The 15,189-nt window shown below is 32.4% G+C and overlaps 1 protein-coding gene across 1 annotated transcript; it reads right to left on the bottom strand.

The window, feature by feature from the left end:
- Positions 1–1,022: 1,022 nt before the first annotated feature.
- On the bottom strand, positions 1,023–15,025 carry LOC113378706 (peptide transporter family 1-like). Its single transcript, XM_026619266.1, has 14 exons — positions 15,005–15,025; positions 8,571–8,664; positions 8,209–8,437; positions 7,880–8,154; positions 7,723–7,805; positions 7,460–7,657; positions 6,252–6,476; positions 4,908–5,019; positions 4,701–4,840; positions 3,311–3,414; positions 3,108–3,251; positions 2,726–2,993; positions 2,544–2,651; positions 1,023–1,172 (listed from the first exon to the last, which is right to left on the bottom strand). The coding sequence occupies exons 1-14, from the start codon at positions 15,023–15,025 to the stop codon at positions 1,023–1,025; spliced, it is 2,151 nt and encodes a 716-aa protein (XP_026475051.1).
- Between the last annotated feature and the right edge of the window lie 164 nt (positions 15,026–15,189).

The raw sequence follows: 15,189 nt of genomic DNA, 5'->3' as shown, positions 1-15,189 counted from the left end.
ACGGATAAACATTGGTACGGAACCCATAAAAATGTAAACAAAATTTGTTCTTATTATTAAAATATCTATAAAATAACATATAATTTGATATGCATATGTCTAACGATCATTTTTGTCCGCCAAATGGCATTTTTTTACTTTTTTCATTAGATATCCGAAACCCGTTAGACCTGTCTTCCCAAAAATATCGTCGGTTTTCATTTTGTCAATACAAATAAAATGTTTTTTGAATCCTTAAAATCGGACGCTCCGTTATCTCAAAAATTGATTTATTAATTTTTGGGACTTTTTGCCCTGTATCTTCGAAACGGCCAGACCTGCCTTTGCCAAAAAGTAATCAGTACGTCTCCTTATCAATACGAATCGAATGTTTTATGAACTATTCAAATCTGTCGATCCGTGTTCCTAAAATCGTCGACAAAAATTTGTATCCGCACGCACACACACACACACACATGTATCCATTTTTTCTAAAGTATGTCAAAATATTCAAAAACCTTTGAAACGTAAAGATATATACAAATTTTCATTTTGGATTTTTTTGCAATTACTATAACTGCCCTACGGAAAGTTAAAAATATTAATTTTTCTTGCATTTTTTTATTTTTTTTTATTTGGCAGAACATTTCATTCATAAGAGTGCAGTTTTAAAATGTTTGCACAAAATTAACTAATTTTTAACAAATAAAGATATTAGAGATAAAAATTTTGGATATCTAATGTCAGTAGTTTCAATAAATCAATTTTATTATATCAATATTTAAAACAGATTTAATATTATATTACGCAATGATTTATTTTACAACACATTTTGGTAACAAAACTGACAAATATTAGACCTTTTCAATTTGATTACCACATCAGGCTATATAAACCAAACATTTATCGATGGGTATAAATAAAATTAATTACTTTTACAACAAGCGTTGTTGATGTTTGAACAACTACAAGCGATTTGAAAAACTTAGTACAATAAATATTTTTATAAAGAATACGATTTTATCATTTACAACAAAAAAAAATCAGTCCTGTATCGGCATAAACCTGGTAGACATCATCGCGCATGATGACCCATCAGCTTGGACACCTAAGACAACGTAATTTCTGGACATAAACCAAAACAGCAACATGTCCAGGAATTGAAGACCAGCAAATAAGAAAAATTCGTGGGCCTTTAAAATTATAATAAATAATAAATTACGTTTGAGAAAAAATCAGAATAAATAATGCCATATAATTACAATTATATAGCATAATTTGATGATGTTTATTGATTTACTTTTATTAGGGGGGTATTTTGGTCTAGAGACTTGAATTTTATGAGATTTTTAAAGACCATGAGAAAAAGGAGAATAATATTTTACTAGGATTTAAAAGAATTTTAAGAATTTAGGGGAAAAAATTAAAAATAGTCAAAAAGTGTTAATTGAGAAGGTGATGAAGTGGGTGGTCGCAAAAAATTGGCAGTCGACCATACTCATGATTTCAGCTCTCCAAATAATCTGAAGATAAGAATATATATTTACTATTAAGGAGGCGTCTATTATTCACGTGGTCGATTTTTAAGGATTTTTGGTTTGTCATTTTTTGTATTGCATCTCATATATATGAGATAAGTTAATAATATTAATTCACTTTGCAATTTGGGTTTTAGATTTGGGTTGCGTTTCTTGTAACTACAACGCAACGTGAGGTATGGGTATATATCTGGGCGGCTCGATTTGTATGGGCAAAAAAAGTCGCACAGGCACATATGATTTTTGGATACTAGATATCAAAATAAGATACTTTGCTATAGCAATCATATCTCTAAAATGAATACTGATGTCCCGTGCATTGACCCAAAGATTGGGTCAAATTTTGAAAAATCCTGTTCTGGCTCATTTAAAGCGCCTCAATAGTGTCCAAATGTATGACCGACCCCCAGTAACTTTGGAAGACCGATCTACCCACGCCCATGGTTCACCCCCTGAGACCTCCCCTTAGGGGTCCATCATATAAAAATTGCATCATTTGTGGTACTTCAACATGACAAAAATCAGCGATTTATTTTTGTTATAAAATTTATTTAATCATAACATATGTAAATAAAACTATATAAAACTTATAAATTATTGCTTGTAGTCTTTTTTAGTTTCAAATCTAGAAAATTTCGCACGGCTCCTTTGATGTATGAATTATTATCTGAAAAAAATGGTTTTGATAAAAACATTTTTTGCTGAGTAAAATACCAAAAACCATTATTTTTTGCAATAATTGTATGGGGGACCTCTAAGGGTGGTCCCAGGGGGTACACCATGAACACGGTTGGATCGGCCTTTCCATGTTAGTGAGGTCGTTCTTACATTTGGACGCAATTGGGGCTCTCTAAATGGGTTAAAACAGAATTTTTCAAAATTCAACCTCTATCTTTGGATCAATGAACGGGAGATCAGAATTCATTTTAGAAGTATAGTTTCTTCAGCAACGTATCTTATTTTGATCCCTAATATCCGAAAATCATATCGACCCGTCCTAGTATATATAAATAAAAATAAACTCACCTGACTCGAGAACATATTCATTTTGGTTATACAAATCGTTAACAAATTACCGGCAGCTACACAGAGATACCAAGCACCTAGAGTTATAGTTTTCATTGATTTGGGAGCCTAAAATTTTATTACCAAAAATCAAAACATTGTATGGTATAAAAAACAGATAGGTTACTTAATTAGTTTTTAACCTGAGTGAAGCTAAATTCCAACCCCGAAATCGCAAACAAAACTTCAGCCAAACTAAGGAGAAAATACTGTGGAAGTATCCACAGTATATGGACATTACTGGCAGGTGTGGCTGCCTGCAGCATATTGAAATCTATTTCTCCCTTATCTGTTTCTCTCAATATTAAAGAATATACTGCTCCCATTTCCAGTCGCATGTCGAATTCCTGTGAAGCATATTGTACCATTACTCCTGATGATAGATGATTAGTGGTCAATCGGTAATGGTAGCTAGAAAAAAGTTGATGGGTTAAACTATTGCTTTTGCATTTTATAAAAGGAAAATGATCAAGAAATTTTATTTTAACACAAGAAAATAAATGATATACCAAAGTATCTACTTACAAACCAGAACGCAATTCTGTGTACCCAGACACCTTTAATCCTGGCGATATATGACTTGAAGAAAAACTAATTTTTCCCCCATTTGTATCTACAATGTCTAAAGTCATATTCACAAGTTTTGAAGAAGTAACTAAAACTTCAATCCTAAAAGCACAAACATAATCACTTTTTCAAATAACTTGCAATGTGTCTTTATTTTTTACCTTAATTTAGATTTTCCTGATAAGGCTTTATCGATTTCCAAAGGCTGTGTTAGTTTTAAAGCAAGTCCATTATCTTCGGTTACGCCAACTAATAACGTGCGCACCTAAAACGTAAAATGATTAATTTTTTGGTCACTTTTCAACTATCTGAAGAAGTCTATGGAAAATCCGAAGATTCAAGTCATTCCAACTCGTTTGAGAAAAAATGTGAAAAAAGTATGTATATCTGAACTAATATTTGACTATTCGTCAAAACTGCACTGATTTCAAAATTTTAAAAGGCACGTAGGTTCGTTTTGCGCAGTCGAGCCGTTTGTTTAGAATTAATAGAAAAGTGCAAAACTTTCCGTCTACGTTTTAGGCAAATGTAAATCAAAATTTTTATATATCTTTACGTTTCCGAGGTTTCTGAACATTTTGACATACCTTAGAAAAAATTGATGCATTTGTGTGTGTGCGTGTGCGTGTAAGTGCTTGTGTGTGTATATGTGTGCGTGTGTGCGGATACAAATTTTCGTGGACGATTTGGGAAACACGGATCAACCGATTTAAAATAATTAAAGAACATTTGATTCGTATTGATAAGGAGACATGCTGATTAGTTTTTGGCAAAGGCAAGTTCAGCCGTTTCGAAGATACAGAGCAAAAAGTGCCGCAAACGGTAATTCAATTGTTGAGAGAACCGAGTGTCTAATTTGAATGATTCATAAAAACGTTTTATTTGTATTGACGAAATAAAGAACTGAGAAAACTTTTGGGATAGTAGGTCTAGCGGTTTCGGAGATTCAATAAAAAGTAAAAAAATGCCATTTAACAGACAAAAATGATCATTAGACATATGCACATCAAATTATCACATATTTTATAAATATTTTACTATTTATAGAAATTTATGGACGGATTCTGCCGCACAACAGACAAATGTTATGGCAAGGCCATGTTACGCTCCAACTTCCATACAATATGTTATTGAATCATACTCAATCATACTGTCAAAATGTCCATGTATTTGCTGTGCATTCAAGCGTTTTACACATAAACTGCAACGTCACTCGTATGTTATGAAGCTGAGTCAGAAAGACCCTGTTATCTAAGATTGTTTTTTTGACATTTGTGCAGGTTTTAGGTCAGGTTTTCTATCTGACAACCTGATGAAATCGCCTGACTGCACAACAACCACATGGCTTTTGTCAATATTCATAACGAATTTGTACGGAAAGTTCTTCCTAACATAGCTTTGCCATATCATTGGTCTGTTATGGGGCAGAATCGGTCCCTCATTAATGTTTTGAATGATAAACAGTTGATTATTAGATTATTTCCATATTTTCGATACATCCATGCAACTTTCCTTAAGAAAATATGGCACTTACACCTATTTATTATTTACCTGCCGTTCGGTTAAATTGACTTTCAAATGAGTGCCCGGTTGATCTAGCTCTATTTCATCACATAGCATTGGTGCAAAAGCCAAAACCTCGTATACTTCCCAAGGATTAGCTGGTAAATTGTTAAATTCTCTACGAGCACCTATAAATTATAATAAAACATAAAAATATATGGTTAGCATTATCCATTATAATTTAATTGGTCTTACCGGCATCTAATCGTATAGTGTCTTCTAATCCTATAATTTCACATGGGCATGGCAAGGTGTTCACGACATACAGACGTGCTTCTCCTGGTAGAGGTACTTGTGGATACGTGGACTATCAACAAAAAATTAAGGGAAAAAAATATAAATATATGATAATATGCAAATATTCTTTTAAGCCGTTTTAATAAAATAAGATATTTAATAACGGCAAATATATGTTACCATCTGTTTGAAAAATTTCGAACTAAATTATTCAAAAATTCAAACTATTGCACAGACACATTATTAAATGCTATACTATACTGTAAATAAATAAACTGGTGGTGCATGGCATCGTGCCTTGAGGAAAATTGTTGGAACTTCCCGTACCGAAAAAAAATCGATTTTTGAGATTTTTAAATTTTTTAAAAAAATTGTCATTTTCCTCTGTTCTCTCAAAAAATCATTTACCATTTTTGGCACTTTTTGCCCCATATCTTCGAAACGGCCAGACCTGCCTTTGCCAAAAACTAATCAGCATGTCTTCTTATCAATACGAATCGAATGTTTGTTGAATTAGTGAAATCGGTTGATCCGTGTTCCCAAAATCGTCAATGAAAATTTGTATCCGCACATATACACACGCACACACACACATACATCCATTTTTTCTAAGGTATGCCAAAATAAAACTTGGGATACTCATGAATTAATATAGTTACATCTTATTGATTAAGTCAATTATTTACATAAGTTGGAAAGTTCATGGAACTTGCCTTAAGGCGAAATTCCACTTACACATAGTTAAATTTTCATTCATTACAAATATGGAATAATTGTATTTAAAAACGATAAACATGTGTTCCATCTGTTTGAAAATTTATGAACTAACATTATAACTATTTCACGAACACATAATTGAATGCAATTATTATACAGAAAAACCCGTTTAAGACGATTTTTTGTGGCCTTACTATCAACAAAAAAAGTCTTCCTAACATTATGTTTTCTCGATGTTTCAAACCATCCTGAATCGTTGAAACCAAATTTAGAAAAAGTATATGTACCAATTTTTTACTATTCGTCGACGTTTCCTGAAAAACGGCTGCACCGATTTCAATCATTTAAAATGTAGCTCGATAGAAACTCGTTTATCAGTTTTGCATGCGCTCGTTCCAGTCCATTCGAGCCGTTTCTTTGTAATTAGCAGAAAAGAGTATAATTTTGCGACCACATTTTAGTCAAAAATTCTGAATCAATTTCTGAATTTCATAAACCGTTCGAATGACATTGATTAGATCGTGCTGATAAGTTTTTGGTAAAAATCGGACGGGTTTTACTGTAATTAACTATCATTACTATTACCTGCAACCGCATCTCTAAAAGACCCGAAGCAACAAAAGCCAAACCAGCAACAAGACCACCAAGCAGCATTCTCTTCAAAGGATTTGGATTAAATCCACTCTTTATGAATAAATGATATATTTGTTCCAAAATTGGTATCAGTAATAAAGCAAGAAAAGGATTGGCTACTTGGGTTTGATCTGGTTGTATCTGGACGCCAAAAATGTTTCCATTCATTCGTGAAGCCTATAAAGAAAATAGTAATATAAAGAAAATTAAGCGTTATGCCTTAAATCGTTAACTGTGATTGATAAATATAATTGCCAAAAAACAATGTTAGATTGCTTATATTAATACCAATTCAAAACGAGTTAAAATATTTGGCGCCTAACAGCTTTGTGTTTTTTATTCGGCTCTGTGAAGTTATAAAGCGTTTTGGGTCTGAATTTTTTTTACTGTGCTCCAATTTGCATGAAATTTTGGAATTAGGTTCATCTTACCCTTAAGTTCAAAAGTGAAAACAATTTGGACTCTGCCACTACCCTGTGTAACTTTCATTTTTCAAAACAATTTCGAATATCGATAGAACTAACTTAATATAAAAAAAAAAAATTATATAGTTTTTCAAAAAAACAAATACTTATCAAGTTACTGGCCACTAAATATTTGTTCTTTTCGTACTTTTTTCTCGTATTTTGCAAATATCTCCAAAAATACACATTTTAACGAAAATTATGTAATGAACCAAAAAATGTCAATCAAAATCTTAATAAATCGGTGTTTTAATCTGTGATTTGTATGCGAATTATTTTCACTTTTGATCTTAAGGGTAAGATTAGCCTAATTCCAAAATTTCATGCAAATTGAAGCACAGTAAAAAAAATCAGTGGTTACACCCTATTTTTCTCTCCATTTACTGCACTAATATATTTAATAATATACACTTCAATAGAAATAAACAGATAAACTTTCCATTCAGGTAATATTTTTCATTTTAAATTTACTAACAGTGAACTTTATATCTGATAATAAATTAGGTCTTATCGATATAACAGTACATTTCCATTGAAAATAAATAAGTTTCGATATGATAACACTAAAACTACTTTAAGTTTAGACTTTTCAACATATTTTCTCAATAAATAAAACAAATTTTATAGTTTTGACCGAAACGTTCAAATAATCAAATGTAGGACTTCTATAACCGGATAATAATAAAAATACTTTGCCTGAAATGTCCATCTGCTTCCTTGTTGGTCAAAAAGTGCCCAAAATATTGGGAGTGGCAGATAAAGATATAACACTTTCAGTAACACTTTACCGTCATCTATTAAACTTTGATTGAACTCACTACGACCTCTGTCTAAAAAATGTCTTCGAATAGTTGTAGGATTTTCTTCTTGAATATTTCTGTTCCTCAAAGCAAACTGAAAAAGATGATTAATAAAGAATAAAATTCCTAAATTTATAACTGTGTACGAATATGTTTTACTATAATCAACTTGAAAAAGTGTAAGATCTCTTTTGTCCTAGGCGTCTTTCGTCTATACCAAAATTTCCCCATTACAAAAACTCCTGAAAGATAAATTTATATTTAAAATATTTTTCAATTAAAATCGTAATAAATAAAAATAGTTACTATTACAAACCAAATGACATCATCATCAAAGACGCAGTGGTTCCAAATCCTAATGTATAACACGTATCCTGATTAAAGCAAGAAAATTTTCTTTTGAAAATGGGGATCACGATCATGCCCGCCAATCCTCCTAGATTTATGGTAAAGTAAAATAATGCAAAGAATACTGCCACCAAATCTTCTTCTTTCGGCAATTGATATTGATCACCACCAAAAGCAGCCACACATGGTTTCATACCACCTGTTCCAACTGCTATGAGAAGCAGTCCGAATGATGTGGAAATACTAAAAAAATAGGGCTAGACATGTTTTTTTGTGAAAATTAATGCTTTTACTCACATTGGCTGTAGTCCTATAGGCGGAGTAGCTGCAAAACACATCAGAATTGTTCCGGCTAAATAAATTAAAATAAAATAGAAGATGGTTCGATATCGTCCTAGAAGGCCATCAGCTATAAGAGCTCCGATTATAGGAAAAGCATAGCTGACCAACATGAAGAGATGGTAAGTTATAGTGGCCAACTGTTCTGGCATCAATAGAACGTTTCGCAAATACAACGAAAGTATTGCTGGATATTAAAAATTACATTATCATAAAATCTAAGATTATGATCAATATTAGATATCACAATTTTGAGTGTTTTGGTCACCAGAATTTTACCTCTAAAAGTTATTGAATTTTGTAATTTCAATCTTACTTACTTCGTAATCCAGAAAACGCGAACCGTTCGAAAAATTCACATGCCACAATACAAAGTAAAGAAGGCTTAAACACATCGTTTTCTAAATCTAACATCTGAAATAAAAATCATGTGACATAGGCATATAATACAAGATAAACATAGAAATTGGCCCATCGACAATTTGCACAAATTGAAACAGATCACAAAACCATCACGAATAAAAAAATATTGTTTAGTAAAAGATCACAATTAAAAAATATTGATTATCTTAATAAATTTTAATTATTCTACTTTCAATTCAATGCATCAGAAAATAATAGCTGATAGCATTAAAACTTTATTTAAACTTTTATTTTTTGATGATATTGAAAATTGTGAATCAAATGAGACGCAAACAGCGTTGAAATGGGGAGAAGAGTGCGGCAAGGATGCTGCATATCACCGATCGTCAACGATGCACTTAAGGGGCACTTAGTGTGAAATTTCAAAAAAATCGATTTTTGTTTTTTTTCATATTTCAGCAGATTACACCTTTAAAAATAACATATTGAAATTTCAAATCGATATCTCAAATAGTTTTTGAGTCACAGCCATTTAAAGAGTATACGAGGTGTGTTCAAAAAGTACCCGGAATTACTAATAATTAAATTTCGCGGGTCTGGAGTGTCTGATTGTCAAAAAATTTTTTTTATTGTGTTGGTATACATGCCCCTAAAGTATGATGAAATTTTCAGCTATATTCACTGTTTACTTTGTCTGTGGTAGTCGCTAAGGTTCGACGTGTTTTTCTGAGCTCGGCGATTTTTACAATGGAAGAATTGAAAAGTCAAAGAATTTGTATTAAATTTTGCGTAAAAAATGAAATAAAGTGTTGCAAAGTGCAAAAATTCACCAGATATGGCTCCGTGTGACTTTTTCCTATTCCCAAAGTTGAAGAGACCCATGAAAGGACGGCGGTTTTCCTCGATTGAAGAAAATCGCTGAGAGTGCTCAAGGACATATCAAAAAGTGAATATCAAGGGTGCTTCGAAAATTGGAAAAAACGCTGGCATAAGTGTATTATATCTGGGGGGGACTACTTTGAAGGGGACCACATTAATGTAGACGAATAAATAAATATTTTTTTGAAAAAACGAAAATTCCGGGTACTTTTTGAACAGACCTCGTATATATAGTATATAGTATAACGATCATTTTATCTTTAAACGTGTTTTACTCGAAACAGCATTTTATAATTTGCTGCAGTGATTACTCAAAAACAAATGATCCAATCACTATCATTTTTTTACATGTTCTATATATAGTTAGGCGTAAAATGAACTATCGATTTTTTGATCGGATCAAAAATCGAACTTCGGCAGTCCAAAAATGACCAAAATTTTGGGTAAAATTCGACTTTTTTTTTAAACGCCGCCATTTCGTCAATTTTTGATTATTTTTTTATCTTAGTTCATTTTACAGACAATATTATCTTTGAATCTGAATTATCTGAATTTTTTTTTTTTATTTCATCCACGTAGAAGGCCGGAATCACTGCAGCAGTTAAGCGCCTTTTTTTGTCGCGCCGTTGGAGATCGACGATAACTTAAAAAATATTTAATTTTTTTCTTCAAAAATTTTACTATGTATTTTTAAAATATGTAAAAATATTTTCCTAAAATTTTGAAATGATTGATAAAGTAGTTTTTTAATATAAATTCCCAAAAATCACCTTTTTTTAGGCGGTTACACTAGTTGTGCCCCTTAAAGACACTGGACATTTTTCGATCAAAGGAGAAAAAATCACCATAATAAAATACGCCAATGATCTCGTGGTGATATCGAAAACCGAAACCGAGCTAATAAGCAGAATCGTTAAAGTTCCAGAAGATACGAAATGGAGATCAACATCGACAAATCGAAACTGATGTGAGTATCAAAACGAGATGATCATCTGAAGATAGCAGTAGGAAATCGGCAATTGGAAGACGTTGATCATTTCAAATATTTAGGAAGCATTCTGTCCAGAGATTCACAAAGAAGAGAATGCTACTGACGAGCAAACTGAGTCTTGATTTACGGAAAGACTAAAAAGTGCTGCGTCTGTAACATAGCTCTGTACGGATCGGAGATATGGACTATGAGAAAATCCGACAAGAACTATCTCGAGAGTTTTGAAATGTGGTGCTAGAGGCAATTGGAGAAGATAATGTGGACTGACAAAATAACAAATAAAGAAGTCTTGAGAAGAGAAGTCTTGAGCGAAAAAAGAACTCTACTCAGCACGATCCTGAAAAGAAAAGAAAACTGATCAGACCAGTTGCCTCCTGCATGACGTCGTCGAAGGCAAAATAGAAAGACTGAAAGGATTGGAAAGAAGAAGAATGCAGATGATTGACGACTTACGCTAGAAGAAAAAATACAGAGAACTGAGAGCCGAAGCATAGGACCAGAAAGCATGGCAGCAGAAGTTTGGAAAGAAAAATTCATAAAAACGAATATAAAGTGATGAATGAGATAATGAAATGGTAATGGGAATAATGAACAAGGGAGGGGAAGATATTTATTGACTCTGTGGTGCTCTCATATCATGGACCTGCCTTCGGGCAGACTACTAATAAAAATAAGTCGGGTTTTCCTTTCTGACAATATTAACTCCAGAACGCACAAACCGATTTCGACAATTTTGCATTTGTTGGAAAGGTCTCTGGCTTCGCAAGGTTTATTGGTAGGTTTAGTTAGTGATACATGGCATCGTGCCTTAATTCAAATTGCTGGGACTTCACGCACCGTAATTAAAAATTTGAGTAATGGCATTAGTGAGAATTATCAGAATTATGCTTGGTTAAGTCAACGAGCAATTCTTGCCGCAAAGAATAATGATGTACACGCACTGAATTTCACCATTTAATCAAAAATTGCTGGCGATTTGGTGACATAACAATGATTCTGACTGGTCTTCCGTTTGACTTCAAACGATTGCAATTTCCAGTTCGCCTTGCGTTCGCAATGACAATTAACAAGTCGCAGGACCAATCGCTTAGTGTTTGCAGGATAAATTTCAAATAGATTATTTAGAAAATCATTGTTTTTCACATGGGCAGTTATACGTTTCCTGTTCACGAGTTGGGAAACCATCCGCTTTGTTTGTGTTAATGTCAGACCAAAAAACAAAAAATGTGGTTTACCAAAGAGCACTTCAATGAAACGGATAACTTGCGGATTCACTTTCATTTTCCTAGAGAAGTTCAACTAAAATACACTTACACTGTTGTGTAATAAAATCAAATTTTTCCTTTTCAAATATAAAACATAACAAAAAATTTCTTTATCTTTCTCACTTCAAACCATCTGGTGGCGAAACGGAGTTCGTCGCGTTTGCTAGTTTATTAATATTATTAAAAATTACGAGTTTTTCTACATCTCATTACTAGTTGAATAAAAAATTGAATTTACTTCACAAAGGAAAAACCAGTCAAGAGTTGTGTTATTTAAATTTTTTTGCAACATATAAGTTTTGCTTGGTAAAACTATTATTAACTCCCCGAAGAAGTAGATGTCTTCACCAAAATTCCCGATTTGCTAATTTTATATTTTCTTATTGTTTTAAGTCATTCCGAACCATTTGACATCAACATTACAAAAAATATGTATGTGTTAACTTCAAAAACCATTTGATGAAGGATGAGGAGGATCGATGGGGATCACGTTGATTTGTTTTGGAAGAACGATCAAAGTCACAATATTATATAGACCTACGAATAGTGGCACTTATGGTAATTTGCCTCTAGGCACTATGCCATGCACCACCAATTTTATAGCCTTTCAAAATAATAGCGATTCCCCAGTGTGGATGCGGCTTTACAATTCCGATAGTTGTCCATTTTCCGTAAGATGGATATATTTTCTCATCGCACTAGTTTCAGGCGCATCCTCCTCCTTATCTATCATTTATTGACCGAAGCGAATTGACTGATAACAGTGACTCACAATCAGTCTATTTACTCCAAAGTTACACAAGCCGAGATTAAGAGTCGAAAAAATCTCGCTCGAATCCACTGATAACGTGGAATGGTGGTGGATTGCATCGGACAAATGCACCGAAGACGAGTATCGCAATTACAGGTCTGGCAGCGTTGCCAGATTAGCAAGAAAATAGCTGTCTAGAAAACAGAAGATCCAGAAAACATCAAAACATGCAGCTTGAAAAATATGAGGCTTCAAGTAAAAACTAGAACTTTAGTCAAACTTTAACCATTTTTCGATTATTGTGGCTGGTAATTTTTGTTTGTTCCTTTAAACCATAGATTCTCAAATCAATAGGACCCTTTCAGCTTAGCCATAAACATCCACTTATTCGATATCATTTTTTTCATAAATGTCTAACTGTACTGCAGTTTGTTATTAAATATTTAAAGAAACTAGTGATGCCTAGCATCGTGATTGAGACAAATTGCTGGAACTTTCCGTACCAGAAACTAATTTTTTGGGAATTCATGTGAACCACTTTGGGAATCATTGATTTACTACTTTGGTTTAATAACTTTGGAGCCGTAACGTTGAATAACATTTGCTCCAAGTTTTCTAAAATTAAGATCATTTGTTACCTTCCCGTAAGATAAGTTATAGTATAGTAATCGCAAAAAAAACAAAAATGTTTATATATCTTTACGTTTCAGATTTTGGCATACCTTAGAAAAATGGATATAAATGGTGTGTGTGTGCGGAAAAATCAAAATATAAAAATCTAATTTTTCAAAAAAGTCTTTTTTTCAAAAATTTCAAAATTTCTCAAAAATTTAATTTTTTCAACATTTTTCAAAGTTTTTTTTAATATTCTAGTTTTCGGTACGGGAAGTTCTAGCAATTTCTACAAAATCCTTTACAATTATAAATCTGGGTCAACAAACAAAATGCGTTCAATAATTCAGCTTTGATTTTCCATCATTTAATTTCAAGGATATCTATGAAGTTTAACAATTAAATAAATTTGTTTACTAGCAACACGTCATATGAGTAAACAAATTCTGTTCTAATCAAACAATAAACAATGATATCTCGTTAATGTAATAATATTTTTATTAGTTAGCGCCCGCACAATAATTCCTGATAAAAACCGACGGGTCATTTGACCTCTTCATATAGAACACTACATTGAACGCATTGGTGGCACAAGAAAATTAATTCAATTTGATAGCTATTTGATTTGATAGATATTTAATTTACAAAAATGATAAATAGAACTGTAAATTTATACTTGAACCATGAATAATTTAAATTTAGCCTAATAAATATTTGTTTGCAACTTTTAGAAAAAGATCCTAATACTACATGTTAATATACATCTAATTTTCTGAATATTTATTTACTAATTGTACCCATTAACGCTTTGCCGTGTTCAACTTTCAATTTAACAAAAATGCATATTTGTTACATCTAGTCTACCAGTTTTCTTGTATTCCAGTCTACCTGTCTATATGACAATCTGTCTACCTCTCTATCTGTCTACCAGTTTACCTGTCAACCAATTTACCTGTCTACCAATTTATCTGTCAACCAATTTACCAGTCCGCCAATTCACCTGTTTACCAGTTTATCTGTCCAACAATTTATCTGTCCACCAATTACCTGTCTACCAATTTACCAGTCCACCGATTTACCTGTGAACCAATTTACCAGTTCACCAATTTAATCACCTACGTTCTACATCTCTACCAATTAACCTGCCAACTTGTTTATCTACATATTTGTCTGTCTGCATATTTGCCTATCTACCAGTTGTCTTGTCTACGGTTTTACATATCGTTTAATTTACATGTACACCAGTTTACCTATCTACCAATTTACCTGTATACCTGTTGTACGTACCTATCTATCTACCTATCTATCGTTTACCTATTTACCTGGCCACGAGTTTATCTGTCCACCAATATACTTGTCAACTTGTTTATCAGTTTACCAATTTAGCTGTCTACAATTTAGCTGTCTACCAATTTAGTTGTTGACCAATTTAGCTGTCCACCAATTTACTTGTTCAATAATTTACCTGTCTACCAATTCACCTATCAACTTGTTTATTAATCCACCATCAATTCTAAATTGTGCTTTTTTGTTTGATAAAAGATTTAATTATTTTATTTATTTATATTCCAAGTTTATGTTTGGTTCAGTTTTTACTTTTTTTCCTTTGTATCATTCAAAATTGAGGATCCACTGGTGATGACAGTATTTTATGTCGAAACGTATGAAATAATAAAGATGATTTAGATTCTTCACCTTTTACTTTTTTATATATGTATATTTATATCTACAAACTTTTATAGAACAATTCAAAATGATCAAGAAACCGTAAAATTTAAAAATAGAATAACAAAATCTATCCCATATAGCTTCGATCTATTTTAATAATCGTCGCCGCCTATGTCGATCTTGGTATTCCGATCCCAGACAAAATATGTTATTGATCAATCTGACCAGACAATGGGACTTAGTCATTGTTTATAACAATTTAAAAATATTTAGTAACAATAAGGTCAATACGGCGACGGCATAGGATTCTTATCACGAGAAACAGTTAAAGCAGCTGATTTTGAAGAGTCAGGAAAATATTAAAGGACTAGTGGTGTATGACATCAAAACAGAACAATGCTAAAAATAAA

This window comes from Ctenocephalides felis, unplaced genomic scaffold (genome assembly GCF_003426905.1).
Source record: "Ctenocephalides felis isolate EL2017-DRISC unplaced genomic scaffold, ASM342690v1 CF-g0.4_SCAFFOLD_01886, whole genome shotgun sequence".
NCBI lineage: Eukaryota > Metazoa > Arthropoda > Insecta > Siphonaptera > Pulicidae > Ctenocephalides > Ctenocephalides felis.
This window is presented reverse-complemented; position numbering and strand designations above follow the sequence as displayed.